We start from the raw sequence: 27,867 nt of genomic DNA, 5'->3' as shown, positions 1-27,867 counted from the left end.
TGTGCTGCTGGGCCATGGAGAACGGCAATAAGCAGATTTAAGGTGAAGACCTGTAAGTAAGCGAATCCCTTCTGATTTTTAAGCGTATGCAAAGGATCGGTGGGAACTGAAGCTAAAAAGGCGCAGACTTCTTCCCCTGCACCGAGTTTCGGAACTTAGTTGACGCCCCCCCCCCCCTAAGATGGCGACGAGAAAACAGAGCCCAGCAATGAGTAAATCGGTGATGGCGACGTTACAGGGGAAGGGGGAAACGCTGGAAGAGCTGGTGAGACGAGCAGTTTTCGATGCTGTGCAGCCCTTTGTAGCGAAACTGAATGAAATGGGGCAGAAGGTTGATTTAGTGGAGAGCGAGGTGAAAGCCATTAAAGAAACAGCGACCGGAGCAGAGCAGTCTGCGCACGAGAACGCAGTACTCATGAAAGCAACAAGTAAGGAAGTGAAGCTTTTGGAGAATCAAATAATAGGATTACAAGTGGACCGTGCCCAAACGGTATTGCGTCTTCAAAATGTAAAAGAAGAGCAGAGTGAAAATTTAAAAGATTTGGTGTCTGGACTTTTGGCGCCATTCGCAAAGGCAACTAAAGAAGAGATAAAAAACGATATTTTGGAAGTCCGGCAGACATCTTCAAAGTATGCAATGAAGCGGCAGCTGCCTCGCGAGGTTATTATTGACTTTTCATCTAAGAAGACTCTGGACACCATCTTAGACAATTCGTATAATGTGGACTTGGATTATTTGGGCAATAAGGTTAAAATATTGAAGGATGTTCCATTTTTGGCTCGTAAAAGAAGATTCAAGTATAAAGGACTTGCGGCTTTCTTGAGGAAATGTGATATAAAATATAAGTGGCTGTTTCCAGAAGGCGTCTGGTTCAGATATAAAGATCAAACCTACAAGATTACATCGGACGTGCAGCTGACAGATTTTTTGTTCAATCATCAGGAGTTTCAGCAGGAAGAAAGTTCGAAGTCTGAAGGGGAAAGTGGGGGGGAGGAAAGAGCGGGCGCAGCTGCTCCAGCTGCGCAGAGAGAATTAAGACCGAGACGCAAGGGGGGGGGAAGAAGTGCTGATCCTGAATATAATCTGTATTGTATAAAACCTACCAATCTGATAGCATATTAGAAAGTTAACTCTTAAGAAAAATTGCAGTATGAAGGGAATACAAGACATGTAGTGTAGTGTTTGTTGTTTGTATGTTGATTTTCCCTTTTCCCAGTTTTCCCTTCCCCTTTTTCTCTTTCCCTTCCCTTTTATACTTTTGTAGTCTTCTGTAGTTTTTTATGTTAGATATTGAAAAATAAAAAAAACTTTATAAAAAACAAACAAACAATGAACTATGGTTTGATTAAATTCTCTGACATTTATCATGACATCTGAATACAGGCGGACCAACAGTTTAGTTTGGTGGACACCAATCTGGAGTCTAAACCAGAGTTTGTATGTGACTCTTTAACTATAATTAATATTAATTGTGGTTTTTCATTCCTTTGAATTCAGAAATCCCATTTTGTTCAGCAGCATCACTTCTCCTAGCATCTTAAATACAGAATTAGTGGTGCAGCACAGTAGAAAAACCTAAGTCACTCCAGCAACTATCATTTATGCTTTCTCTCCCTTCCCCTGCTTTTCTCTTCATACACACCTTCTGTTCAGTTTGCCAACATGTACAATATAAACTGGTCCATACAGATACTGCTATGATCAAAATCAATTCATGCTCCATCTGGTTCCATATTTCCTCCGCATAGAGAGAACTCTTTAAAAAACCCTTTTATATCCCAGAAGAGAGTGAGTGAGTGACCTAACCATTATCATGGTTTTTTTCTGAGAGAAAAAAAGACTGTTGGGAAATGTGGCAAAACAGTAAGGGACATCCTGGGAGGAGTAAAATGTATAGTGAATGCATTTGAGTGACTAGATTGAGGAGGAGAATGGCTGATGATTGGCTTCACAAAGAGTGGCACAAAGTTTTCTGAGGCATGCTTTACACTCCTTGTTTGCCTATTCCCCATCCATTTGTTGGTGCAAAATGATAACAAGTGGCCACATACATAGTGACAGTTTGCTGGCAAAATCAGGAAATACCTGTGATAGCTGCTGGAGTGGGTATAGGTTACGGGAATTTTGCTCGAAGGCAGGAAAGGATGAAAGCAGCAGACCATCTGGAGTTTATGAACAGCTGTGTTCTGTTATGTGTAACTGATAGATTAGCCAAGGTTTTTGTGCAAGAAACTGGAGCTGAAACAAACCATGGTTTCTTGAGATGTCTGACTAGCACCTACAAACTAAACTTTCTGAGTGGCACACACACTTGTTACTTTTCAAAAGTTGTGTATTTTTCATGGTCTAAATGTATAGCAAATGTAACTGACCTTTATTTTTAAAAGTTTTTTGTTGGTGCACATTGGGTTATTAATTACTGTCTCGTATTGGTTAAATCCTGGTATCTTTTTATTTAAAAGTTTTAAAACATATTAAAAATGATTTCTAGATGGAACACTTCATATTTAAACTTGGAAGCACAAGAATATATTTAAACACATTCACAGGTAAACTACATAGTTGTCTTCATAAAGAAAGAAGCAAGCTAGCTGAGTTGGGCTAGCTAAGTGGCAGACATGGCAAAGTGCTCAACTTGTATTTTTTTGATTCTTATCTTTTTAAAACACTATGCATTGTTCAAGAAAACAGGAAATGCTGCATTTGATGCTGTCAGAATATTCAAATGCAGGTGTCAGAAGCATCTGACGATGAGGATATTTAATTCTCTTTGAGTAGTTTAATGCAAATTGTTCTTTCTAATTTGTAATCCTTTGTATTTTCATGTAGAACATCACACATGTTCCCCGTTGGCTAGCCCAATGTCACCTCATTCCCTCTCCTCCAACCCATCTTCGAGGGATTCCTCTCCTAGTCGAGAATTTTCTCCTGCTGTAATAAACCCCAAACCGCCAATCATCATCCACCGAGCTGGGAAGAAATATGGCTTCACACTTCGTGCAATCAGAGTCTACATGGGAAACAGTGATATCTACACAGTGCATCATGTGGTCTGGGTATGTTTCTGCTTAATGTTAATGGCTTCTCCTCAGCCATACCATGACTTGGAATGAACTAGGTCTAGAAAGTCCTAGTCCCATTTTAAAAAAAACCCTTCCAATTTCTCCTAGAATCTTCTCAAGAATAATGACTGCTTTCTGCACAAGTGTGAGGGGTATATGCTTTTTTCATGGCTGTAAGCTGTGAATTACATTTAATTTGTTCTGAGAACATTGATAGTGATGGTCTATCTCATATCATAGTGTCCGGGGTCTGGGTCCCAGCCCCCAGACTTGCCAGGAGGGAGCAGTGGGAGGCAACTGGGAGGCAGTGGCCCTACCACCCCAGCCAGCAACCAGGTCCAGAACCTGCCCACTCCAGGGGGAAGGGGCGAAAGGCCAAAGCCTCAGAGGGCTGGAGGGAGCAGGGGGAGACCAGCCAGTCCCACCCTCCAGGGGGAAGAGAGGGGGCTAAGCAGGACAGAGGAAAATGGCCAAGGCAGGGGGAATAGGGGCTCAGCAGCAGCCCAAACATCTCTTACCTGGCAGGGAGGAGAAGCGGCCACTACAGCCCAGAGCCACACCCCAGCTAGAGGACAGCAGCCTGGCTCAGGAGTTGCTAGGAGCCAAGCCCCCCCAGGTGGAGCTGCCACAGGCATTCTGGGGGAAGAGATGGGCAGCCCCACCCAGCATCAATGAGCAGGCAGCCCAGAGGCTGGCCAGGGCAATTCCTCACGAGCAAGGCCAGGCAAGCTCAGCAGCGCAGAAGCTGGCTGGGGCAGCTCCTCGTGAGCAAGGCCAGGCAAGCTCAGCAGTTCAAAGGCCTCCTGGGGCAGCTCCTCATGAGCAAGGCCAAGGAGACCTCAGCTGGGGATGGCTCGCATTCAACCCCACCCTGCCAGCAAGGCAAGGAAGCCAAGAAGGGATTCGTGGTAGGAGGGAAACACCTGAGGGAAGGCACAGCTGGGCCAAGTCAGGAGAGGGAACAAGCCTAGACGGAGGGCGGGGCAGGGAAAGGAAACCCTATATAAGGTGGCTAGGAAGAGCTCTGAGGTGGTGGGTGTGAGTAAGGAGTGATGGTGTGGAGTGGAAGCAGAGCAGTGTGAGAGCAAAGGCAAGGAGGAGAGTGGATGGAGGAGGAGATGGCAGAGGCCAAAGAGGGTGAGTGGCACAGGTTGAGCAGGCCAGCGAGTGGACTGAGAGGGAGTCTGGGTGATGTATACCGCCCCTCCTTCCACAGAGCAGGGTCCTGCAGAATCCCTGGCCCCCCCCTTTGATGTCAGGAGCAGACTGCCCAGCGCCCTGCCCAGCAGCGGCTGCTGCAAGCCTTGACACATAGCTTCTCCCTCCCTTAGGATTCTTCACACATCTCCCTCCCTTAGGATTCTTCACACACTGTTGATTATGTGTCTTAAAGCACCACTGTCTTCCTACTGAATTGCCTAGGAATTTGACATTCAATTCAGCTATGAGTTATATAAGGGCTTATGTGTGTGCCATGTTATTATTGCTTCACTCTGTCTTGCATTTGTGTTTACTTACTTTTTGTGGCTGTTTACTATAGCCATTCTCCATCCAAAAAATCACAAAACTGTTTGCCATTTTTAATTACATGATATTCACAGGCAAAAAGAGGGTATATCATTTTAAATGAAGAGTATTATTTGAAGGTAATTATTGTGATACAATATTAATATGGAGTTGGATTTTCTGTCAGTTACTCTTTTTGTTAATCTATTTCTTTGTTCCATTGATCAAGGAATGCGTAGAAAATTTACACAATAAAACATGGAACATGTGACTGCAATAAGGTTAAGGTTGATTGCTTTCTTTGGTGCAATTGTATACCCTTTTGTCAGAAGTTCCTAATTACTGATATCAGAGAAAAACTGTTTATTGATATCATAGATCAATGGTAGAGTCATGTGCAATGCCAGTTAGAGGAAGGTTGGAAAGACCTCAGACATTCACTGCATGAGATCCTATTGAAGTGCTGCTAGAGTGAGGAAAAAAGGGTCTGGCTGAGTATAATGTAGCTCCTCAGTATCCTCATAAGCAACAGGGAAATACAGTTAGTAAGTATTACACTGACTTCCATTGTGTTCCACAATGAATAGTAGTTGTGAGAATGTCTGTGTGCTTTGTGGGGATAGTTAATGGGTAAAGATCCAGAGGAGTTAGCCGTGTTAATCTGTAGTTGCAAAATAGTAAAAAGTCCAGTAGCACCTCTAAGACTAACCAACTTTATTGAGGCATAAGCTTTCGAGAGCCACAGCTCTTGAGAATCTCATGCATCTGATGAAGAGGGCTGTGATTCTCGAAAACTTATGCCTCAGTGAAGTTGGTTAGTCTTAAAGGTGTTAATGGGTAAAGGGGGTAGCTTAGAAGGGGAGGACACTTGTTTTTGAAATCATTGTTTTTCCTTTGTTTTCTGTCATTGGCAGCACGTGGAAGAAGGTGGCCCTGCGAGTGAGGCAGGTCTGAGAGAAGGAGACTTGATAACCCATGTTAATGGAGAGCCTGTCCATGGATTAGTGCATACTGAAGTGGTGGAATTGATCCTGAAGGTGAAGACTGGATTTACGCAGATGCTGTATAACAGATGTAGTGTATATAATCCCAAATGCCTTGTAAAAAGCAGTTTGGGGAATGTTTAAATAAATATATGGAAACTTTTTAAGGTGTTTACTATACAAAAACCCACACACACATTCTTTACAGTTAGATTTTTTTTCAAAATGTCCCAGCTTGTATTCGATATTTTGCTAGATAAAAAAGACATACTGTTAATATTTTAGTAATTCTCTATTATATCACCTTGAAGAAAATGTACCCTCAATTATTAGTTTAATGCTTAGCCTACTGGCAATGCTGGTTCTTGATGCAAAATTATTATTATTAAACAAGTATTTGCCTAGATGGTCTTTGGGCCTTTCCACTTGATCAGTTTCTAGCACAGCAAATATGCAACACTTGCATATGTTTATGTTCAAGGGGGAGCACAGCAACATCTTCTTGTGCAGAGGTCTCTTGTTTTCACTTGCATGGGAATTTGAATTTGGAGTGCTTTCTAGAATTGCACAAGTATTAAAGGAACCTGTTGAATAGTAGCTGTGTCAAATAGCTAGTATCAGAATGCCATCCTATGCTGTGTTGTGACCCTGATGCCAGAGTTCACCTGTAAAGAGGGAACCTATACAGAAACTTGAAATAGAATAATTTCAAAATAAGTGTAGATAGGCCCTTATTGGTTTCAATCCTAGCTTTATTCTGTTTTCAGACTTTGAGATTTCAGCTCAGAGCTCAGCTTTCTTTGCAGGTACAGTGTTCTCCCTATCCTATCTGAACAGCATATAGCAACGGCTATAAAAAAAGTGGGAGAAGAGATCAGGGCACCATTGTCTCATTCCATTATGTGTGTCCTAGATATTGTATATACCTTTCATTTGTAGCGTGAGAAGTATTTTGCAAATGCTAAAATGCAGTAAGGAACACGCTTTGTACCAGTTGCCTGAAGAAGTAATATCAAGAAATGCTTCTGTTCTCCATACTATATCTTGATGTCATCTCTTTAGAAGAATAAAAAATATCAGAAGCACAACCAAGTAGCCGCACTGAAGGAGACATGACTTCTGGATATTTCATAATGTTCATGTCAAAATACCAAAGATCTTAGTTTAAGAGCTCTCTGTAGTTGTCATTCAGACTAGAAAACCGTATGTAATTATATGGTAAGGTCTGGTTCATGAAGTCCCTCTTGCATTATTTTCTAAAGATGAAATAAATAATGTAAGGGAAGAAATAGAATTATTCAAGGAAATTTAAGACAGCAGGCATGGACAGTGCCCATCTAATGTCCAGTATTACAAAAATACTCATGAAGAATAAAAGATGAATGAAAAGATATTGAAGAGTACTTTTTTTCTTCTGGCTGGCAGAGTGGCAGTAAGGTATCCATATCAACTACGCCCTTTGAGAACACATCAATCAAAATAGGGCCAGCTCGAAAGGCCAGTTATAAATCCAAGATGGCTCGAAGGAACAAGAAAAGCAAAACCAAAGATGGGCAGGATAGGTGAGAGATACTTAACTGTGGAAAATTAAATCTGTTAAAATAACTTCTGGAAATAAGCTGCTGTGGGTGGATGTTGTTCTTATGTCTCAAAACTTATATCAAGCCAGTGAGATGCAGTGTGTATAAACTGTTTGTACAAATGCTGACAATTCTTTCCTTCACTTTCCCAGTAAGAAGAAGAGCTCTCTATTCAGGAAGATTACCAAGCAGGCTTCTCTGCTGCACACCAGCAGGAGTTTATCTTCACTCAACCGTTCTCTGTCCTCTGGGGAAAGTGTCCCAGGTTCACCTACTCACAATCTCTCCCCTCGTTCACCTACACAGAGTTACCGATCTACTCCTGAGTCTGGACATTCAGGTAAAAGGGGAAATGTGGAATAGGGAGGCGGAGGCAGACCTTTAAGCAATCCCTTAAATAATGCAATGTCTTTTCCAACTGGAGAGTGCAGGAGACAATCCCTATGAACAGGTCAGAGTTCCAAAAGTGAGTCATGACCTTACTATGGGAACTGAAAGAGTCTAAGTGTTGCAGATTCTTAAGAACATAAGAGCCTTGGTGGATCAGACCAATGGTCCATCTAGTCCAGCATCCTGTCTCACACAGTGACCAACCAGTTACTTTCGAGGGCCAATGGGGCATAGAGGCCAAGGTCATCCCCTGATGCTGCCACCTGGCAATGGTATTCAGAAGTTCGCTGTCTCTGAATGAGGAGATTCCCTTTAGTCACCGTGGCTTGTAGCCACTGATTAGACCTATCCTCAATGACTGTCTAATCCCATTTTAAAGTTGTATATGCCTGTGGCCTTCACTACACACTCTGGCAATGAATTTCACATTTTAATCACTTGTTGTGTAAAGAAGTATTTCCTGAATCCACTTCCCATCATCTTCATTGGATGCCCTTGAGTTTGGGTATTTTGGAAGAAAGAGAAAAAGTTCTCTGTCCACTCTTTCTATCCTGTGCATAATTTTATAAACCTCTATCATGACTCACCCCTCCTTTAGTTGTTTCTTTTTGAAAATGAAAAGTCCCAGACTCTTCAACCTTTCCTCATAGGAAAAGCGCTGCAAGTCTTTAATCATCTTGGTTGCCCTCTTCTGTACTTTTTGCAGCTCTGCAATGTTCTTTTTGAGATATGATGACCAGAACTGTTCTGAATGAGGCCACATGGTAGATCTATATGGTGCATTATAATTGTAGCATGGAACTGCTTTGAAGTTGGGTTCTGGAAGGTAGAATTTAGAAGTAGGTCCCTCTTCATGAACCACTGGTATAGGCAATTGATTGTACATACATGGCTATATAGCAGTTTCTAATGCCTTTACGTGGCTGAATTTTAATGTCTCCCCCCCCTCTTATTTATTTATTTTTTTTACTGTTCGCAGTTGGTGGAAATTCTTCTCAAAGTAGTTCACCTAGTTCCAGTGTTCCTAACTCTCCTGCCAGCTCAGGACATATCCGACCTAGCTCTTTGCATGGGCTAGCACCAAAGCTTCAACGACAATATCGATCCCCAAGACGTAAATCCGCAGGAAACATTCCACTTTCACCACTTGCTCACACTCCTTCACCAACCCCACAGTCCACTTCACCTCAGCGATCTCCTTCTCCTTTACCAGGGCATTCACTTGGCAGTTCAAATATCATGCAGTCTTTCCCTGTAAAGTTACATTCTTCCCCACCTCTGGTCCGACAGATTTCAAGGCCCAAGAGTGCTGAGCCTCCAAGATCCCCTCTGCTGAAGAGAGTCCAGTCAGCTGAGAAGCTGACCTCTTCTCTGTCCTCAGAAAAAAAGCTGTCCTCTTCACGTAAGCACAGTTTGGATATTTCCTATTCTGAATTAAAGAAGGAGATGCTCCAGAGAGACCCAGGTCTCCAAAGTTGGCAGGAATCAGTGAATGAAGCTATAGGAGGTAAAGTTGGACTTGCAGAAAAAGGTACATTGCAGAAACCTTCCAGGAAACTGGGTACCATTCGGCAAGACAGGGTGGAGAGAAGGGAGTCTTTGCAAAAGCAGGAGGCCATCACAGAGGTAGATTCTTCTGAAGATGAAACTGATGAAGGGTCAGAAGATAGTCAAGATGGGAAAAGATTGGACAGGCCTCCTTTCAGCAGAGACCACCACACTGCTGATCCTTTTGTTGCAGATGAAAAAAAGCATTCTTCAGATTTGGAAAGCAAAGATAGTATAGAAGATGATGCCTTTCTTCCTGAGGAACAAAAAACTGAAAATTTACAGGAAGGGACAAATCAGCAACAACCAAAAGATGTTGCAAGGTCACTGCATACTGTCACAGATGAGTCACAACCTATGGTTTGTATAAGAATTTCTCCCATAGGACAATGTGGTGGCTGTGAAACAGTTGAAATATCTGGAACCTCAGCAAAGTCTTTACGAGGCAATATCCCCAAACTTGTTTGTCTAAAAGGTACCAGTTTTGAAAACACTAAAGATTCAAAGGAAACTCAGATTATTCAGAAAAGCATAGACTGTCCAAAGCAGGTGAAGTGCCTCCCAGTGGGACTCCTACAGCTTGGTCAAGATGATTGCTCAGGGTTGGCAAGTCGCAAAAATAATTTGAAGGAATCTGATTCCTCAGAAACCACTTTTGCATTGTCTGAAGATACTAATTCTTCATTAGCACTTTCTTGTTCTTGCATAACTGGCATAAGCGCTCTTCCACTAGTAAGCCAAATGGACTGCAAAGGTACATTTCAGAAGCAAGAACTCCAGTCTACCAAGGACAGAATCAGTATTCCAAATCTGGCAAATACTAGCAAAATTTCTGCACAAAAGTCTCCTCCTCCTGAAGAACGGCCAGGGTTGTCCTCTGCAGAGGAAGTTTCAAAACTTACAAGTCAGGCAAGCAATAAGAACCAGAGTCTGTGATGCCCCACAAGTGCTCCAATTCCCATGCTTGGTGCCCCAGTGGAAAGTAGAAAAGCAGACTAGTGAGGTAATTTTAAAATGGGTGCAAAAGGTATATTGGACATACTGAATTTTAGCATGTCTGGTTCAAAGATATTAGAAAAAACAAGTGAAGACTTCCCTCAGGAGTTGTTTTATGCAGAAGAGTGTGTGTCAAAGCAACCAACGCTGAAGACATTAGAGGAAAGTTCAAGGGCCAGAAACAGCCAAAGCTTTCAGCATACTTGGTCTCAGTAAAATGTGTGGTTGCTACATAGAGTCAGAAAACCCAGTAGTGTCTTGGAATCTAGTGTGTGCAATGGGAGCGAAAGAAAAGCAAGGTCTTTTGGCACCTGAAACTTTGGAGAATAGGTGGCAAGCACCTTCATTTGAAGATCAGCCACATGGCATTACAAAGCTGAACATGAAAGTGTCTTTGGGACCAGATAATACTGTGAGCCCCTAAGGAGACTGCTCCATTGCCAGGAAAAACCAGAGACTGGAGATCAATCACAAGGAAAGATGTTCTGTTGTCAGAAAGCAGTGATGTGAAGAAAACATAGCAGCGTCTCTGTATTCTGAAATAAAGACAGCACTAGTAGAACACAAATTTAAAACAGAAAACTTGTACATCTTATTTTTTGTAGATTTGTTTTTCATACACTTGCCTTTTTCATTTTTGCAATTCTATTTTTGTACACGTTTGCCATTTAATGCATCTTCACAGGCTATCTTTAAGCAAGATTACAAAATAGTTTGTGAACTTCCCACCTGGTTTCCTCCCACCCCCCCACCCACCCCACCCCCGATATTGGAGCATCCTATTCATTTTCCCCCTTGAATAGTTTGCGTTGCCTTCAAAATTCCTGAGAACTACATTTGAAAAATAAGGCAGCTCGCTTGAAAGATGCCACGTTTTGACCAATTTTGATTTTTAGTCCTTGATTCCAAATTTTTAGATAATTCAATACATCCTTAATGGCTGACTCTTCTGAAATTCTTATCATATTACATATCATACATTATTCTACCTAAGAGGGTAACTTCATAGACCACCTTGTGCAGTAGAACTGTATTCTTTTAAAAAGATAAACTTTAAAATCTTTTTTCAGTTGAAATGCCCGGAAAACAAAAAAACTTCTCTTGCTTTTTCTATTATTTTATGTTGTTTTGTTATGTTGTTTTAAAAGTGTGATCTTCTGCCTTTAATACTGGTGCCTTATCGCCTTTGTTCAGAATGGGCAATAATCTAAAAAGAGGCTCTGGATGCTTAAATTACTATAACTGCTAGTGCAAAGTAGACAAGGTACCAGGATGATTTCTCAACCAAGCATTTCAAATTGGTAAAAAGCTGATGGGCCTTCTTATTCAGAAGAGAGTGTGTATGGATTTAACCCTTTCTCAGCATGCCATTTCCAGTCTCTTTGGAGGTGCTGTTTGCTCCACTGCAGGCCTACATGTCACCTGCACATTTTCCCAATAGCATCAATAGTAACTCCCAAGTGGGCATTTGAAGTCAAGCAAAAGTTCAACACATACAGTGTCACAGCCCTCATATAGGTTGGTCCTCACAGATGCTCATCAGTGAAAAATACTTGATCCCATAATGGTTCTCCCAGCAGCTCACCTAGTTCAGCTGTTTGGAGAAAAGCAGCATCCTAGCCTGGTCGGAGACTTTGCTGGAGGAAGTGAGCTTTTGAGACCTCTACCCCATCCTGCCTTGTGTACCTATGTTGCTATGGAAACAATCAGTATCCAGCAAAAGTTCTCATTGGTGGGAATTAATCTTCACTGCTTCATAAGGGAAAGTGGATGCTTAAGTGAAATAGTTCTGTTATCTACAATGCCACTTTCCTAAGTGTAAGCATTCTGTAAAGTGGCCCCTGAATTGCATAGGTGAACTATAAACAATATGAACCAGATCCCTTTCTGCAGTTTAAGCTATTTATGATTTTTCAAAATGCTTACATTTTTAAAGTAACTTTTTGAATGTTCTGTGTTGTCTGACACCCTCTGTAGTTCTTGTGTTTTTAATGCCAGCTAGCACTATAACAATGCACTGATCAATACACAGCAAAACAATAGCTGAAGTATTATAATTCTGTTGCTTATTGAATCTAATTTATTGCTTATGGGAAAACATTGGCTACTTCCATAAACCTCAAAATCTTGGGAATTTAACTTACAGCCAGGCCTAATGGAATACTGTATGTCTGAGCACAGAAAGTAATTATTTATAAAGTTTGCTGATCTGCATAGATAGGAAGGTGATTGTATGGTGACTTTAATAGCCCTCCAGGGGAAGCACTGTAGTTAATTACAATGTAGCTTCATTATACTGCCATGTGTTCTGATACAAAGGCTCTTCCTGCCCAATATCTCCTTATGTATTTTTTCAAAAGGAACATGTTCTTACAATCATTCATAACTCACAGTGATCACATTTCAAGTGTCTGTGTTTATTGCCTAGTTTCTTCCCTGATGTTCCTCCCCCTCTCCCCGTAAGTTTACCCAATTCTCGAATCTTTGGCTGCAGTTCTGGACCAAGTTATTTTTAGATTTGCTGTTCTTTTTATATTAATCACTGTTTACTGGGTGTGTGTCTGTGAGAGAGAAAATAAAATGGAATGAGGTGTGCCTTCAAGTTACAACACTATAACTTAAGGTCTATTGGCTTTCTCCTATAATAACTCAAAGTTTCAGTAGTGAAAAATTTTCCATGAATATTTCTCACTACTTCATTATGTGATATGCTAATATCCTTCACCTTGCCACCAGTGCAGAAACTCTAACTTTAAGCAAGGGAATCTTTAATAAATCATTAAGTTTCCTTCCATCCAGCCAGATCTGTCTCTTGCCAGCCTTTGCTGCATTGTCCTTGAGACAAAGGTAATTGAGGCATCAGTACACTTTTAAATTTTGGATAAATGAATTGCTACAGCTAATATGGGCTGATGCCAGAGCTACTTAGAAATACATTAACTTGAATACCATAAAATATTAAATGTCATGATTTCCATTGTATAAATTTGAGTCCTGGAATAAATAATGTAGCTTCAAACATATTTTACAACATTTGTATACATAAAGGCAACCAAAGGTTTGTATCTTTAGTTTAGCCAAATAAAACATATTAGGCCACCTCATGTGTATATTATAGATGCCACTTAAATGATGCCTTTTAGATATGCTTCTTCCCATTACCACTTACTAGGAAAGTTCTGTTACTGTTAACGCTTCTGGAATCCTTTGTTTCAAAGAGATCTGACAATCATGAGGTTTCCAAAGGCAATATTATGATCTTACACACTTAAGTATTATCAGGAGGTGGTATGAAAGGATGAAGTTGAATTAATGTTAGAATGATGAGGGGTAGGTGTTAGTGTAAGTTTTTAAAGTTCGGATAGGATCCACTCTATAAATATACTGCACATCCAGCTAGCATAAAATTCTCATTTTTACTCAGTGAATGAAAGTGATCAGAGAATTGTATAGGTTATGAGATATGTGTAGCTATCCAAGCATTTTGCTTTCCCAGTTTCTCTTCTTTTAGTTTGAATGCATATTTAGACTTTACCTTTTCTTTTGCTCATGCAACCTTTAAAATTTTGGTATCTGGTTGATGGAACTCCTCAACAATAATTCACACCATTAAATGGTGCATCTAAAATCACCAAATTGATATTTAGTGTAAATATTAGATTTTTCTGTTGTTAAAAACCACTCCTATGGAAGGATTTCCAAGATCTTTTAGTGTTCATTATGGTACAAAATAAGACTCGCCAAGAAGCAGGGTAAGAGGAAACAACCTGTATGCTTTTTCCTCATTAGCACTGAATTAAGGTGTGATTTGGATTTGCTTCTTTTTTTTTTCTTCTGTGAGAAGAGGATGAAGTCTTTCTCTGGTTTTATCTTACTGGACGTGAAGGATGATGCCGTACTTCTAGTAAATGATTTTACAGCTCTCTCTGTGTTGTTTACATTGTATTTTTGTTTGTTATTGTTCTGGAGGCTGGGAACACAGCTTTCAGACTTAGTTTCAATTCATGCTAGTGCCATTTAGCACTTGACTAGCAGAGAGGATTATGTGGGATGTGTTATTAGAAACTTGAACAACTGTCACATAATAGAGGTGCAATAATTTTTAGTCATATTGTACCTGCATGTTGATGTTCAAATATTACTCTGAAATACACTTCATTTTTTTAAACCTGTGTATATCTCTTGATTGAATTACTTTTCTTTACTTCATGCTTAAATGTTTTACTGTAAAATGTTGCAACAGTCCTATGTGTTCCATGTACTTATGCTGAATGTTTTAGGACAATCTAGCTTTGTGTTGACCTTTGTGTCAACCTGATGGGTAAGATATACATTTTCTCCAATGCAAGACTAGGTTTTTTTTCCCAAATAGGCCATCCTGTGCCCCACCCCCCTAAGATTGTGTCATCTTACATTTACATGCAATTTTCAGTTATGTCCAGTAAAAATGTTTTTAGTATATAACATTGTGGGGGGAGAGGTCATTTTACATTCATGGTCACCTTTCTTTTAAGTAAATACAGTAGCCCACCCCTTGCAAAGCAGTGAATTACCAAAGTGGGGTCTATTTGTTACTTTTTGAGGATGAGTGCAAATATAGAAATAAAAGACCATGTTTATTTTCAAGCTGTCTGTCCATTAATCCCAACAAAAAAAGATGGTTTAAGTTGTATATTAATCTTCAAGATTTTCTATTTTATCATATGGATTTGTATCCAGTATTTTTTGGCTTTGTCAGAAACCCACCAAAGATAATTCAAGTCAAGCAAGCCTTTATTGGCATATATAAAATGTAAAATTTTAAAATACAGAGACTCCATACAAAATGAGATTAAAATACAGATAGGAGCAGGGCAACAGTGCAGCAAAACCAGTACAGAATGTTACTTGTCAGGGCGTATAGCCATGGCACTGTAGAGAAACTTAGCTACTATTTCAGTTATTTCCCCATCTGGGTTGTCAAGCAGGAACTGAACCTTAAAACTATCAGAAAACTCTGAAAGTTGGGCTAATATAGGATGTAGAAGATCCCGGCATGGCGCCAGATAAAAAGAGCACTGGAGAAGAACATGGGAAACAGTTTCAACACAGTCCATCAAACAAGGACAACACCTGCTATAATAAGGAATCCCATGAAATCTGCCAGATAAAATGGCTGAAGGAAGAACATTAAATTTGGCCAGAGAAAAGGCTCTACGTAAATTGGGCGCCAGGAGTTGGTAAAGGTATACTGCTTGGAAACTTACATTAGGGACAATCCCCAAGTTTAGGGGAGAACAAGTTCTATTAGCAGAACTATAGAGAGTTTGTAACTCTAATCCCAAAAGACTGGATTTTATTTTTGAGAAGGCCTCAGACTCAGATAGCAGGGATAAAGATTCTATAGATAAGTTCAAGGAACTTACTTTAGTTTCAATACAGGCTGACAAACTAGAGTTGGCAAATTCGAATTAAAATGGAGTTTCAACCAATATTTGATAGTGTGAAGCCATGCCTTAGTGGCCAACAAATTGTGACCGCACTCTAAGTATAAAGCAGCATATGGAACACACATAGGAACCCCCATGATCTTACGCAGAAAGCTAGAATGAACACGTTCAACTGAATTGTCAATAGCATCAATCCAGAGCGGAGCCCTGTACAATAACTGAGTTCCAATTTTAGCATTGAAGGCTTTAAGAGCAGCAGGCACATATTGGTTACCTCGATCAGAAAAATAAAAGTGAGATATTGCTGCAGCATTAACTTTGGCTGTATTAATAGCCATCCTACGGTGGAAGGTCCAAGTAGCATTAGATTGGAAATAGACACCCAGGTATTTAAAGTGCTTAACTTGTTCAAGTCTATTACCATTGACAATCCAGTTATACAGTTTCTGGGAATTGGGAAGAACCAACACCTTAGATTTTTCATAGTTCAACTCCAGTCTGTTGGTCACACAGTATTCAAGGCAACAGTTCAATAAACTAGTCAATCCAACACGGGAAGAAGACAGAAGAACCGCATCATCCGCATATAATAACAAAGGGATAGAAACGGAGCTGAGTCTAGGACTGTGACCATCAACCAATGACAAAAAAGGGGCAAGATCATTTTTTAAAAGGTTAAACAAATGGGGAGCTAAAATACACCCCTGCTTAACCCCCTTCTTAATAAAGATCCTGGGTGAGAGTCTCCCAAAGGAAGAACATCTGACCTGGCAAGTCGTTGATGAATAAAGTCTTTTGATAAGAGATAATCATTAGGAGGCCTTGCTGTACCACTGTTGCTGTATGCGGATGATACAACCATCTTACGTACAAGAATTGGTTTACAAAGATATTTGGATGCTTTTTATGATTATTGTCAACTATTAACTATTCCAAATCAAAAGTTGTTGTTTTTTTAAAAAGCTGGCGCCCTCAGAAATGGTTGAATGGTAACTTTCCAATGGAGCAAACAATTTTTTTTAAATATTTGGGCATTACTTTTAACTACAATCTTAGCTGGGTATTACATCATGAGAGGTCAATAAAATTGGCTAAGTGCACAGCCTCCCAAATTAAACAATTTTATTTTTCTAGGGGTAACCAATGTGTCCCAGCAGCCATAAAAGTTTTTAAAGCAAAAATTTTAGCTCAAATGCTCTATGGTATACCTATATGGATTTCAGCTTTTAACAGAAAGGTGGAGGATATCCAAGCAACACTCTTTAGGCAAATTTTGGGTGTCCCAAATTGTGTTGCCTATTTTGCTTTGTGTGCGGAATTGTGTCAATCTTTGATTGAGCCAAGGGCTTGGATCACTACCTTTAAATTTTGGCTCAAAATTTATTTTAGAGCTGAGCCTTCTAGTCTTTTAACCTATTTGAAAAGGGATCAGTATTCCTGGGCGTGGTCAGCGGGAATACTTAGTAAACTTAAGTATATGGGACTAGCAGTGGAGGACCTATTTATGTCTGATGAGGCCTTTATCCTGAATGGTGTTAAGCAGCGTCTACTAGATTGGGAGCAATAGAAGTTATTTCCAGCCCAACCTTTTGTTTGCTCCTCAGCTGCATAAGGATTGACTACATATGTTGGCAGAATTCCGCAGTACTTTTATGATCTTGAGACCCCAGGCTGTCGTAGGGCCTTTATGTTGGCCAGACTAAATGCTTTTCCCTCCAGTGTCCTTCAGGGGAGATACCAGCGAGTCCCCTTTTCAGAAAGACATTGTTTGTGTGGAGCCAACTGCCCAGATACCATCCAGCATATAATTTTGGAATGCCATTTATATGATAAGTTGCGGAGAATGCTGTTTGAGAGGTTGCCAAAACGTATTGAACACTAGAACAATCTATCTTTTTGTCGTTTTCTGTTAAAGGATAATGATACAGCGATTTATAAAGTGGTTGCAGAGTTTTTAGTGGGTGTGCTTAAGATTCATACAAGTTTTGTATAAATATATTGACTTCTGATATTTTATGTAATTTTATAGTGACCTGTTTGCTGTCTTAGATCTTTGTATGCCATTAAAGGTATTTGAATTGAATTGAGAGATATTAACCTCTTATCTAGTGACATCCCCTCGAGCTTTGCCCAGAGAAGTTCTCTTGAGACAGAGTCAAAGGCTCCCTTAAGGTCCAGAAAGGCAATAAACAGTTTAGATCTTTTCCTGCTCGTGTATTTATTAATCAAATGAGTGAGGGCTAAACAATTATCCAAAGCTGACTTCCCCTGGCAAAACCCCACCTGTTCTGGGCCTACTATTTTGCTAGATGACATCCAAGTGCTGAGCTTAATTTGCAAGAATTTAGCATATAGTTTCCCAATAACGTATAGAAGGCTGATTGGTCTGAAGTTAGAGGGGTTAAGATGACAACCCTTTTTATAAATTGGAACAATTATCGCATTGGTCCAGGCAGCTGGCATCTGGCCAGTCTTATTTACCATAGTGAAGAGAGAAGCAAGCAGAGGGGCCCACCACTCTGGATCAGCTTTCAGCACCTCTGGGATTACCACCTCTGGACCAAGAGCTTTACCTGATTTGAGCTGATCTATAAGAGTTATTATTTCCTCCGAAGTGACAGGAGGCCACTCTGGGAAACCATCCAGGGGAGAATAAACCAGTTGCATTCTGTTAGGGAGATCTTCACAGAATAGGTCCGAAAAATACTGAAACCATGTATCGGGGGCAATGGCTGATATATAAGGGATCTCAGAGCAAATAGCACCATTGATTATGGTCCAGAATTGCCTGGAATCATTCAGGGTAATGGCGCATAAAAGTTGTTCCCGTTGTTTGTTAATAAAGGTCAGCCTCTTAATCCTTGTAACCTGGTATAAATGATTTTTAATTATCTGATACTCCACTGGCAAGCAGGTAGCTGCAGAATCACAAAAATTACGATAAATAGTACGTAGATGGGCTTTTATATTCCTGCATTCCCCATCAAACCACGCAGCCGTCTGAGAACTTGCTACTTGCTTTGGTACAGCCCTTCTGGAATCCTGTTTTAAGGATTCTGTAATGAAATTTAGTAAGTTCCCATAGATTTGTGTCACCTCTAAGGGATCAGAAGAATGTATTAATGCAGATTTAAGGTCTAAACTAATGTTTGATTTCAGTACCTCCAGAGTCTTATGCCCAAGATCCGGAGATCATGGAATCCTAGACAGAAATTCCACATCCTGAGTCAAAGCTGATGAGGAATTCCCCTTAATGTCGAAGACACAAATCGGGTAAATTATCACTAAGAATCTGATCTCCAACTGTAAAGCCAGAGACATGTGACCTAAAAGAAGGGGAGACTAAAATATGGTCAATAACACTGCAGCCCCTTGTAGAAATATATGTATACTCATATGATTTGTCAAAGCCTGTCAGCCAGATTTTACAGAATTGGATGCAAAACTGTGCTAGCTTCAAGCCTACAGGATTTGACAAAGTGTCCTTAGAGCATCTCATTGGGGGAGTAAATCAAAACAACAAGGCATCCTGTTCAAGACCAAAATTACTAAAAAGAGATGAAATATCATTACCAATTCTTGCATTAAAATCTCCAGCTAAGATTATTTCTACACGGGAATTCTTGTTCTAGCTGTTCAAGATAGGCAGCCAGACTGTTCCAATAGGAGGACCAAATAGATCTATCAGAGGAAGGTGGAATTATAAATATTTAGTATTATTAAAGGAGAACTTCCACAATTCTTAAAGGAGAACTTCAACTCTACCTCACACCACTCGCAGCCATCACCTCTTACTGCCCCGAAGAAACCTCCTGGCAGATGTTGTGCAAGATACACCGACACTAAAAGGAAGAAGCAACTTAGTGCGCCAAAGAAATATGCACATTGACTTGAGGGACTGCTTCTCACATGGGCAGTTCTACATGACCGGCTCCAGAGTGAGCTTACCCAGCATCCTGGTGATCCTAGCACTTAAGGGGAAAACCACCAATGTGGCCTACAAAGAGGTCCTTCAGATTTTCTGTTTTCATATTTTTGTTAACATTTTTATTTTTTGCTCATTAATTTTAAAACCTGCTAATGCACCAAATTCTTTCAACTTAGCCATCAATACTTGGCTAAGTATTTCATCTCTCTTAAGGGATCCTCCAAAACTAAAACCAAGTCATCTGCAAAGGCTCGTAGCTTATAGGTCTCTTTTTTGATATTTACTCCTCCTCTCACCCTGTCTTATATCTCTGTTCAATATATCAAGGACCAACATAAACAAAAGGGGGGGGGAGGTTAATGGACAACCTTGCCGTGTTTCTTTTTGAATATCACAAGGTTTAGTTAAATCTCCATTAACAATTATTTTAGCTATCTGTGAAATATAAACTGATTTCACCCATTATATGAATTTCTTGCTAAAGTTCATAGCTTCCAAAACTTTAAACAAAAAAGTCCAGGTCAAATTGTCAAAAGCTTTCTCCACATCTTAAAAAAAAATCAAAGCTGCTTGTTTTTCTTTATGCTTTTCCAAATATTCCAAAATGTCTAATACAATTCTAACATTTTTTCAACTGTTTCTTGGGTAAAAATTCACATTGGTCTCCATGAATAAAAAATTGCAGAATTATCTGTATTCTTTCTGTCAAAATTGTAGGAAACAACTTAAAATCATTATTCAATAATGAGATTGGTCTATAATTTCTTGTCAAAATCAGATCTTGTTCTTCTTTGGGTATCAATGTTATATTAGCCTCCTTTCAGGTTTCTGGCATTCTTCCCCCCCTATAAAATTGAATTCATTATATATTGCAGATATTGTAACATTTCATCTTCAAAACATTTATAATACTTTTTTTAACAAGAAATTTTTATTTTATTAATAGAATTAAAAAGCCCAGTGAAAAGGGCAACAAAAAGACCAAGAGAAAATAAATTAATGGACAGATTTTAAAAGCTAACAATTAGTAATAGAGGCAGTGTTAAATTGGAGTCATTGGGAACTAAATAAGTACTAAAAACTTGGAAAAGAAATATTGTTTACACTTACTGTGGTTAGAATTGAGATAACCGGCGTGAGAAAGCGGAGGGGGACTAGAGAAACATTGCGAGACAGGAAGTTAACAGCAGAGCAGATAACTGGATTCCTAGCAAGGATAGCAAAGGGAAAGGGAAGAGGATCAGCGAGAAAGGTGTCACTCGGAAGCAAAACAAACACTTAATGGAGGGGCTACGAAGACAACAGGAACAGGAAGTGTACCATCTTAACTAAGGTACGAAGTTAAGCCAGAAACCATAGAGACGCTATAAACAAACCATAGAGAAAAAACGCCCGACATTTTGGATTTTAAAAGGACTTTTTTATTTTATTTTTTTTCTGCAACAAATATTAAGATAACCTAAGCTTTTAAACGATCCACCACGGATTTAAGAAGAAGGGCAGATACGTGGGGAGGCTCAAAACTGAGTCCCACAATGGCAGGAAAAAAAGGAGCAGACAAGGAATGGCAAGCCTCAGTAGAAGCAACGATTGAAGGATTGGGGGGGGAAGTGGCAGAGAATCATAAAGAGTTGTTACAGAATGTATTGTCGAAGGCTTTCACGGCCGGAGAACGATGGTTGTTGTGGGTTTTCCGGGCTGTATTGCCGTGGTCTTGGCATTGTAGTTCCTGACGTTTCGCCAGCAGCGGTGGCTGACATCTTCAGAGGTGTAGCTGTAGTTGTTACAGAAGATGCAAGAAATGCTGGCAAAGGATTTTAAAAAGATGAGATGTTATTCAAGCTGATGTAGCTGCACTGGCAAAAAATATAGAGGGAGTAAAGGAGGACTTGCAAGCAACAACTAAGAAAGTGGAACAGGTAGAACAAAAGACAAATGATTTAAAAGCAGAAATGAAACATGAAAACCAAGTGATTCAGACAAGAGTGGCAATGATGAAATGCAAGGCGACGGAGAGGAAGTTAAGATTTCATGGCATCCAGGAATCTGAGACCCAAACTACATAAGAACAGATGACAGAGATATTGTCAGAATTTCTAGGGAAAGAAAAGGAAGAAATAACAGCAAATATGGACTTGGCATACAGAATCAATTCGGCTTTTGCACAGCCGAGGAAGTTACCTAGAGATATAATCGTCCAACTAGTAACAAAGAGAATGAAGGAGGAGATCCTTAAAAAGCATTTTGAAAATCCTTTAATAAAAGAGGGCAGTAGAATCAAGATCATGAAAGAAGTGCCAAAACGGATTCTCCAAGAGAGAGAAAAATATAGGGAATTAACCCAGAAACTGAGAGATAAAGATACTAGATATAGATGGGAAATCCCAGAAGGACTAAGCTTTTACTACAAAGCCCTGAGAATTGTTATTAAATCAAAGGAGCAGATGGAAAAGTTTTGTACAGGAACATGCAGAGGACTTTCCTGAATTATCAAAAATCTAACAATATGGAGTACAAATTAATATCATGGAATGTAAATGGACTAAACTCACCCCAAAAGAGAAAAACAGTTTTTCATTGGCTAAAAAAGCAGAACTGCAATATAATATGCCTACAAGAGACACATATCAAAGATAAAGATATAAAATATTTAAAAAATAAACAATTGGGGAAAGAATATGTATCATCGTCCAAACAAAAGAAGAAAGGAGTAGTGATTTACATAAATGAGACTGTAGAAACAAAATTAATTTTTCAGGATCAAGAGGGAAGATGTGGCTGTAGAAGTAAATGTAAATGCAAAAAAAAATGTTGGTAATAGCCTTCTATGCGCCAAATGGAGCAAAAGACCAATTCTTTAAAGACTTATTGAACAAATTAGATCAGGATGTATTTGACCAGATGATATTGGTTGGAGATTTCAATGGTGTAGTGGATTTGCAACTAGATAAAAAATCCAAAACAACTGTCAAAAAATCAGGGAAGTTACCAAAGACTTTTTTTGACTTCGTTCAGCAAGAACAATTGGAAGACGTATGGAGAAAAAAAAATCCAAAAAGTTCAGAATTTACATACTACTCCACAAGGCATTTATCATTTCCACGTATTGATATGATTTGGGCGACTAAGGACTTGACTTTATTGACTAAAAAAGTGGAAATTTTACCGAGGGTGAGTGCAGACCATAATCCAATGTCATGGAAATGGATAATGGGGTGGAGAAAATTTAAATGGAGATTAAATGAGGATTTATTACAAAATCAGGAAAATTTGAAGTATTTGAAAGAAGAAACTAAGCAATTTTTTTGACAAATAACAATAATGAAGTGTTGACACAGATGGTATGGGATGCATATAAAACTGTAATAAGAGGAAATCTAACACTACTCAATAGTAAAGACAAGAAAAGAAAACAGGAGAAATGGCAAGAAAGACAAGAAAAAATTCACAAAAAAGAATAACAATTAAAAGACCAGGGGAGAAGTCGATTATACAGGAAATTAAAATACTACAAGATCAAATAACAGCTATTAGTAATAAAGAGCTAGAATGGAACCTAAAGACATTAAAGCAGAAGACTTTTGAAGGAGCAAATAAACCAGGAAAGTATCTAGCCTGGCAATTGAAAAAAAAGAAGGAAAAGAAAATTATTAATAGAATAATAGAGGATGGTAAGGAATTGAAAGAGCATCATTCAATCAAGCGTGCATTTTTTAAATATTACGCAAAGCTATTTCAAAAGAAAACTGAATCAACAAGATATAGATGGGTATTTCATCAAATACCCATCTACCAAGGATACCAGAAGAGATTAAACAAGGACTGAATGCTCCAATAACAGAAGAAGAAGTCAAACAAGCAATTGAAGCGGCTAAGATTGGGAAAGCACCAGGACCAGATGGGATCACAGCTAAATTTTATAAAGTAATGAAGGAGGACCTAGTATCGAGTTTAAAAAATATAATGAATGATATGTTTCAAGGAAAAGGCCTCCCAGATATGTGGAATGAAGCAAGTATCGCTCTGATCCCAAAAGAAAATCAAGACCTGACAGACGTTAAAAATTATAGACCTATATCGCTCATAAACAACCATTATAAAATAATGGCAAGAATATTAGCAGATGGACTTAAAATCTGGCTAATGGAGTTCATAGAAGAAGATCAGGCTGGATTTCTACCAAATAGACAATTAAAAGACAATCTGAGAATCGTGATAAATGCCATTGAATATTATGACAAATGCCCAGACAAGGAAGTTGGCCTTTTCTTTGCAGATGCAGAGAAGGCCTTTGACAATTTGAACTGGAATTTTATGTTTGCGACTATGGAGAAGATGGATTTAGGAAATGAATTTATAGAATCTGTGAAAACAATTTATAAACTACAAAGAGCAACAATTAGTGTTAATGATGACCTGACAGAAAACTTCGAAATAAGGAAAGGAACCAGACAAGGATGTCCACTATCGCCCCTTTTGTTTGTGATGGTCTTAGAGGTATTATTGAGAAGGATTAGAGAAGATGACAGTATAAAAGGAATAAAAATAAAAGGATCTTCCTACAAATTGAGAGCTTTTGCAGATGATGTGATGTTTATAGTGGAAGATCCTGTACAAACCCTGCCAAGATTGTTGGATAAAATAAAAGAGTTTGGAGATTTGGTGGGCTTTTATATAAACAAAAAGAAGTCAAAAATAATAACAAAAAATATGACCAAGAAGAAGCAGCAAGAATTAAGTGAATTAACAAACTGCGAAGTGGTACACAAAATCAAATATTTGGGGATAGAGCTCACTGCTAAGAATATGGATTTATTTAAGAATAATTATGAAAAGCTCTGGACTCAAATTGAAAGAGATATGATAAAATGGAATAAACTAAATCTGTCGTGGTTAGGTCGTATTGCTACAATTAAAATGAATGCATTGCCCAGAATGATGTTTTTAATGCAAACAATACCAATTGTGAAAGATAAAAAACAGTTTGAAAAATGGCAGAGGAAAATATCTGAGTTTGTTTGGGCAGGGAAGAAGCCAAGAGTAAAAATGAAAGTCTTATGTGATGCAAAGGAAAGAAGAGGAATGCAGTTGCCTGACCTAAGACTTTATCACGAAGCGATATGTTTGGTGTGGATAAAAGAATGGGTGTCCTTGACCAATCATAAGTTATTAACGTTGGAAGGATATAATAAATTATTTGGATGGCATGCATATATGTGGTATGAAAAATATAAAATGGATGCAATGTTTAAGCACCACTACCTAAGAAGAAATTTATTGCTAACTTGGCTTAAATACAAGAAACTCATAGAAGAAAAGAAACCACTTTGGATTATACCAGCTGAAGTAATCAACCCAAATTTGGAATACCAGGGAAAGGAATGGCTTACCCTCAAAGAATTAACAATACTAGAAAAGGATGAGTTGAAGCTTAGACGAAATGAGGAATTGCCATTCAAATATGGCTGGTTACAATATAGGCAAATTAAAGACTTATTTGACTCAGATAAAAGGAAGATAGGCTTTAGAATTAAAAATTCGGACTTGGAAGAGTTATTATTGGGAGATAATAATAAAGCAATATCTAAAATGTATAAGTTGTTATTGAAGTGGTTTACAGAAGATGAAACAGTAAAGGTTCAAATGGTAAAGTGGGCTATAAATTGTAATAAAGAAATAACCATGGAAGCATGGGAACAATTATGGAAAAATACCCTAAAAATATCAACTTGTATTAGTATTAAAGAGAATGGATATAAAATGTTGTACAGATGGTATTTAACACCGAAAAAACTAGCCATAGCTAACAAACAGTTATCAAACAAATGTTGGAAATGTAAGGAGCATGAAGGTTCTTTGTTTCATATGTGGTGGACTTGCCAAAAGGCTAGAGACTTCTGGTCTAAAATATGTGCTGAAATGTCTTTGATATTACAATATAATGTTGCTAAAAATCCTGAAATGTTATTATTATCTTTACACTTAGAAGAGGTTAATAGAAAGGATAAGACATTGTTATATTATATGTTAGTAGCAGCAAGAATTCTATATACTCAATACTGGAAAAAAGAAGAAATACCGAATGTTGAAGAATGGACAAGGAAGCTGTTGTACATGGCCAAAATGGATAAAATAACCAGAAATTTGAATGAGCAAGATCCAGAAACTTTTTTGGAGGATTGGAAGAAACTTAAGAAATATTTGGAAAAGAAATGCGATGTTAAAGGACAATTATGGTCTTTGGAGGGATTTTAAATTTTATATAAAAAGACTTTAACGAAAGAAAAACATATTAAGATCTTTACCATGGTAAAAATGATAGCAATATAGTGTAATAATAATAGCTATGAATAAACGGGGGGTTCGAGTGTTGTTGGAAGTCAACAAAGAAAGGGGGGAGGGGAGGGGTGGGGTGGGGTATATATCTTTGTAGAAGGGTTAATTTGGATAAGTTTAATGTATTAATCAATTATTGTATATTGCCTCATCCAATAATTTTTTTTTAAAAAAAGCCCAGTGAAAAGGGCAAAGAAAAGAGCATACGAAAAAAGAAAAGTAAGAAATTAGAAATAATAGAAAACAATAATACATGTTTCATTTTCCATTTTTCTCTACGCCTATCATATTTTAACAAACATTATACTTTAAATTTTAATCTCTCCAAAATTTCCTTTTCCAATACTGCCCCCCTTTTATTTATTCTTTCCCAAATTTGTCTTCTTAAAAATCAAAACCACAAATCAAATAATTTTTCCTTGTTTCACGCAGAAAGTCAATAAGGGGTTGCCAGTTGGCCATAAAAATAGACAATGTTTTATCACTAGAGGTGAGCACAGTCTGCATAACGAACCTAATTTCGTCACGAACTTACCCAGTTCGTCCTTCGCGAACTTGTGTTTTTCTCATGAAAGCGCCGAACATTGGGGCTTTCTGTCCGTGTGTCCGTTGGCCCGTCATGCCAGGATTCCTGCTCAAACAATTTCCTAGGCAACGGTGTGGAGCCACCTTTCCCGTTTGGAACACACCAATCTTAGCCCAGGAAACCTTGATTGGCATCTGTCAGCCAAACAGAGATCACCAGCTTTTCTGCATAAAAGACAAAGCGCGCAAAGCCCTGCATTTTGCTGGCGCGGGGACGCGAGTTAGCTTCTAAGCTTAGCAACTGCTTGCTGTGGGGAAGTTTTTTTTTTGTGAGAGCGCAGCTTGTGCCTTAGGGCTTTGGGGCTTCAGGTACAAGAGAGCTTTCTCTTTATTCCATTCCTGTTTAATTTTTTTCTCCTTTCAATTCTAGTTTTCTTGAGAGCACTTTTTAAAAAATCCTTTTACCGCACTATCGGGTTATTCTGATTACTTTCTGCGTTTTTCGAGTCCTTGGGTTCTTCTCGGACTTAATTCCCCCCTCCCCCCCAAAAATCTCTTCCTTTTTTCTGGGTTGCCGGTGGGTTCTATTGTGCTCTGACCCCAACCCACTCACAGACCCACAGTGGGTGCAAGGCAGCTTTGGGCGTTGTCTGCTTGAGTTCTTGCCTTCTTTCCCCCACGTTCTTTCTTGGCTGCTGATGAGATGCAAGGGGAGGGAGACTGCTATTAGGCTCTGTGAAACACCCACTCTTTGACGACCGGCAGCACGCTTTGGGGGGCTCTCTGCTTCACTTCTTTCTAAGTCTTTCTCTCCCTAAATAGTGGGTGACTTGGGGGGAGATTTCCTGCCTGGCTTTTGAGGTGCAGGGGGGCTGCTGCTGGCCTCTGTGAAACACCAACTCTAGGACGACTGGCAGCATGCTTTGGGGGGCTCTCTGCTTCACTTCTTTTTGCCTTTCAATCCCTAAATAGTGGGTGACTTGGGGGGAGATTTCCTGCCTGGCTTTTGAGGTGCAGGGGGGCTGCTGCTGGCTCTGTGAAACACCCAGTCTTGGACAACTGGCAGCACGTTTTGGGGGGCTCTCTGCTTCACTTCTTTCAAAGCCTTTCACTCCCTAAATAGTGGGTGACTTGGGGGGAGATTTCCTGCCTGGCTTTTGAGGTGCAGGGGGGCTGCTGCTGGCCTCTGTGAAACACCCAGTCTTGGACATCTGGCAGCACATTTTGGGGGGCTCTCTGCTTCACTTCTTTCAAAGCCTTTCACTCCCTAAATAGTGGGTGACTTTGGGGGAGATTTCCTGCCTGGCTTTTGAGGTGCAGGGGGGCTGCTGCTGGCCTCTGTGAAACACCCACTCTTGGACGACTGGCAGCACGTTTTGGGGCTCTCTCTGCTTCACTTCTTTCTAAGCCTTTCACTCCCTAAATAGTGGGTGACTTGGGGGGACATTTCCTGCCTGGCCTTTGAAGTGCAAGGGGGAGACTGCTACTGGCCTCTGTGAAACACCCACTCTTTGACGACTGGCAGCACATTTTGGGACTCTCTCTGCTTCACTTCTTTCTAAGCCTTTCTAGAGTGTCTTTTG

General features: G+C 39.4%; 1 protein-coding gene across 1 annotated transcript in view; it reads left to right on the top strand.

Annotated features, from left to right (window-relative positions):
* Positions 1-14,238, top strand: part of MAST2 (microtubule associated serine/threonine kinase 2) — a 422,441-nt gene extending 408,203 nt beyond the window's left edge. Inside the window, exons 26-30 of the mRNA XM_054979860.1 lie at positions 2,831-3,057; positions 5,484-5,606; positions 6,978-7,114; positions 7,285-7,472; positions 8,502-14,238. Of these exons, the coding sequence (XP_054835835.1) occupies positions 2,831-3,057; positions 5,484-5,606; positions 6,978-7,114; positions 7,285-7,472; positions 8,502-10,006 (2,180 nt within the window). The 3' untranslated portion in view covers positions 10,007-14,238. The remainder of the gene's footprint in view (positions 1-2,830; positions 3,058-5,483; positions 5,607-6,977; positions 7,115-7,284; positions 7,473-8,501) is intronic.
* The last annotated feature ends 13,629 nt before the right edge of the window (positions 14,239-27,867 follow it).

Source organism: Eublepharis macularius, chromosome 5 (assembly GCF_028583425.1).
Source record: "Eublepharis macularius isolate TG4126 chromosome 5, MPM_Emac_v1.0, whole genome shotgun sequence".
Taxonomy (NCBI): domain Eukaryota; kingdom Metazoa; phylum Chordata; class Lepidosauria; order Squamata; family Eublepharidae; genus Eublepharis; species Eublepharis macularius.
Note: the sequence above shows the minus strand (reverse complement) of the source record. Positions and strands in the feature narration are given on the sequence as shown.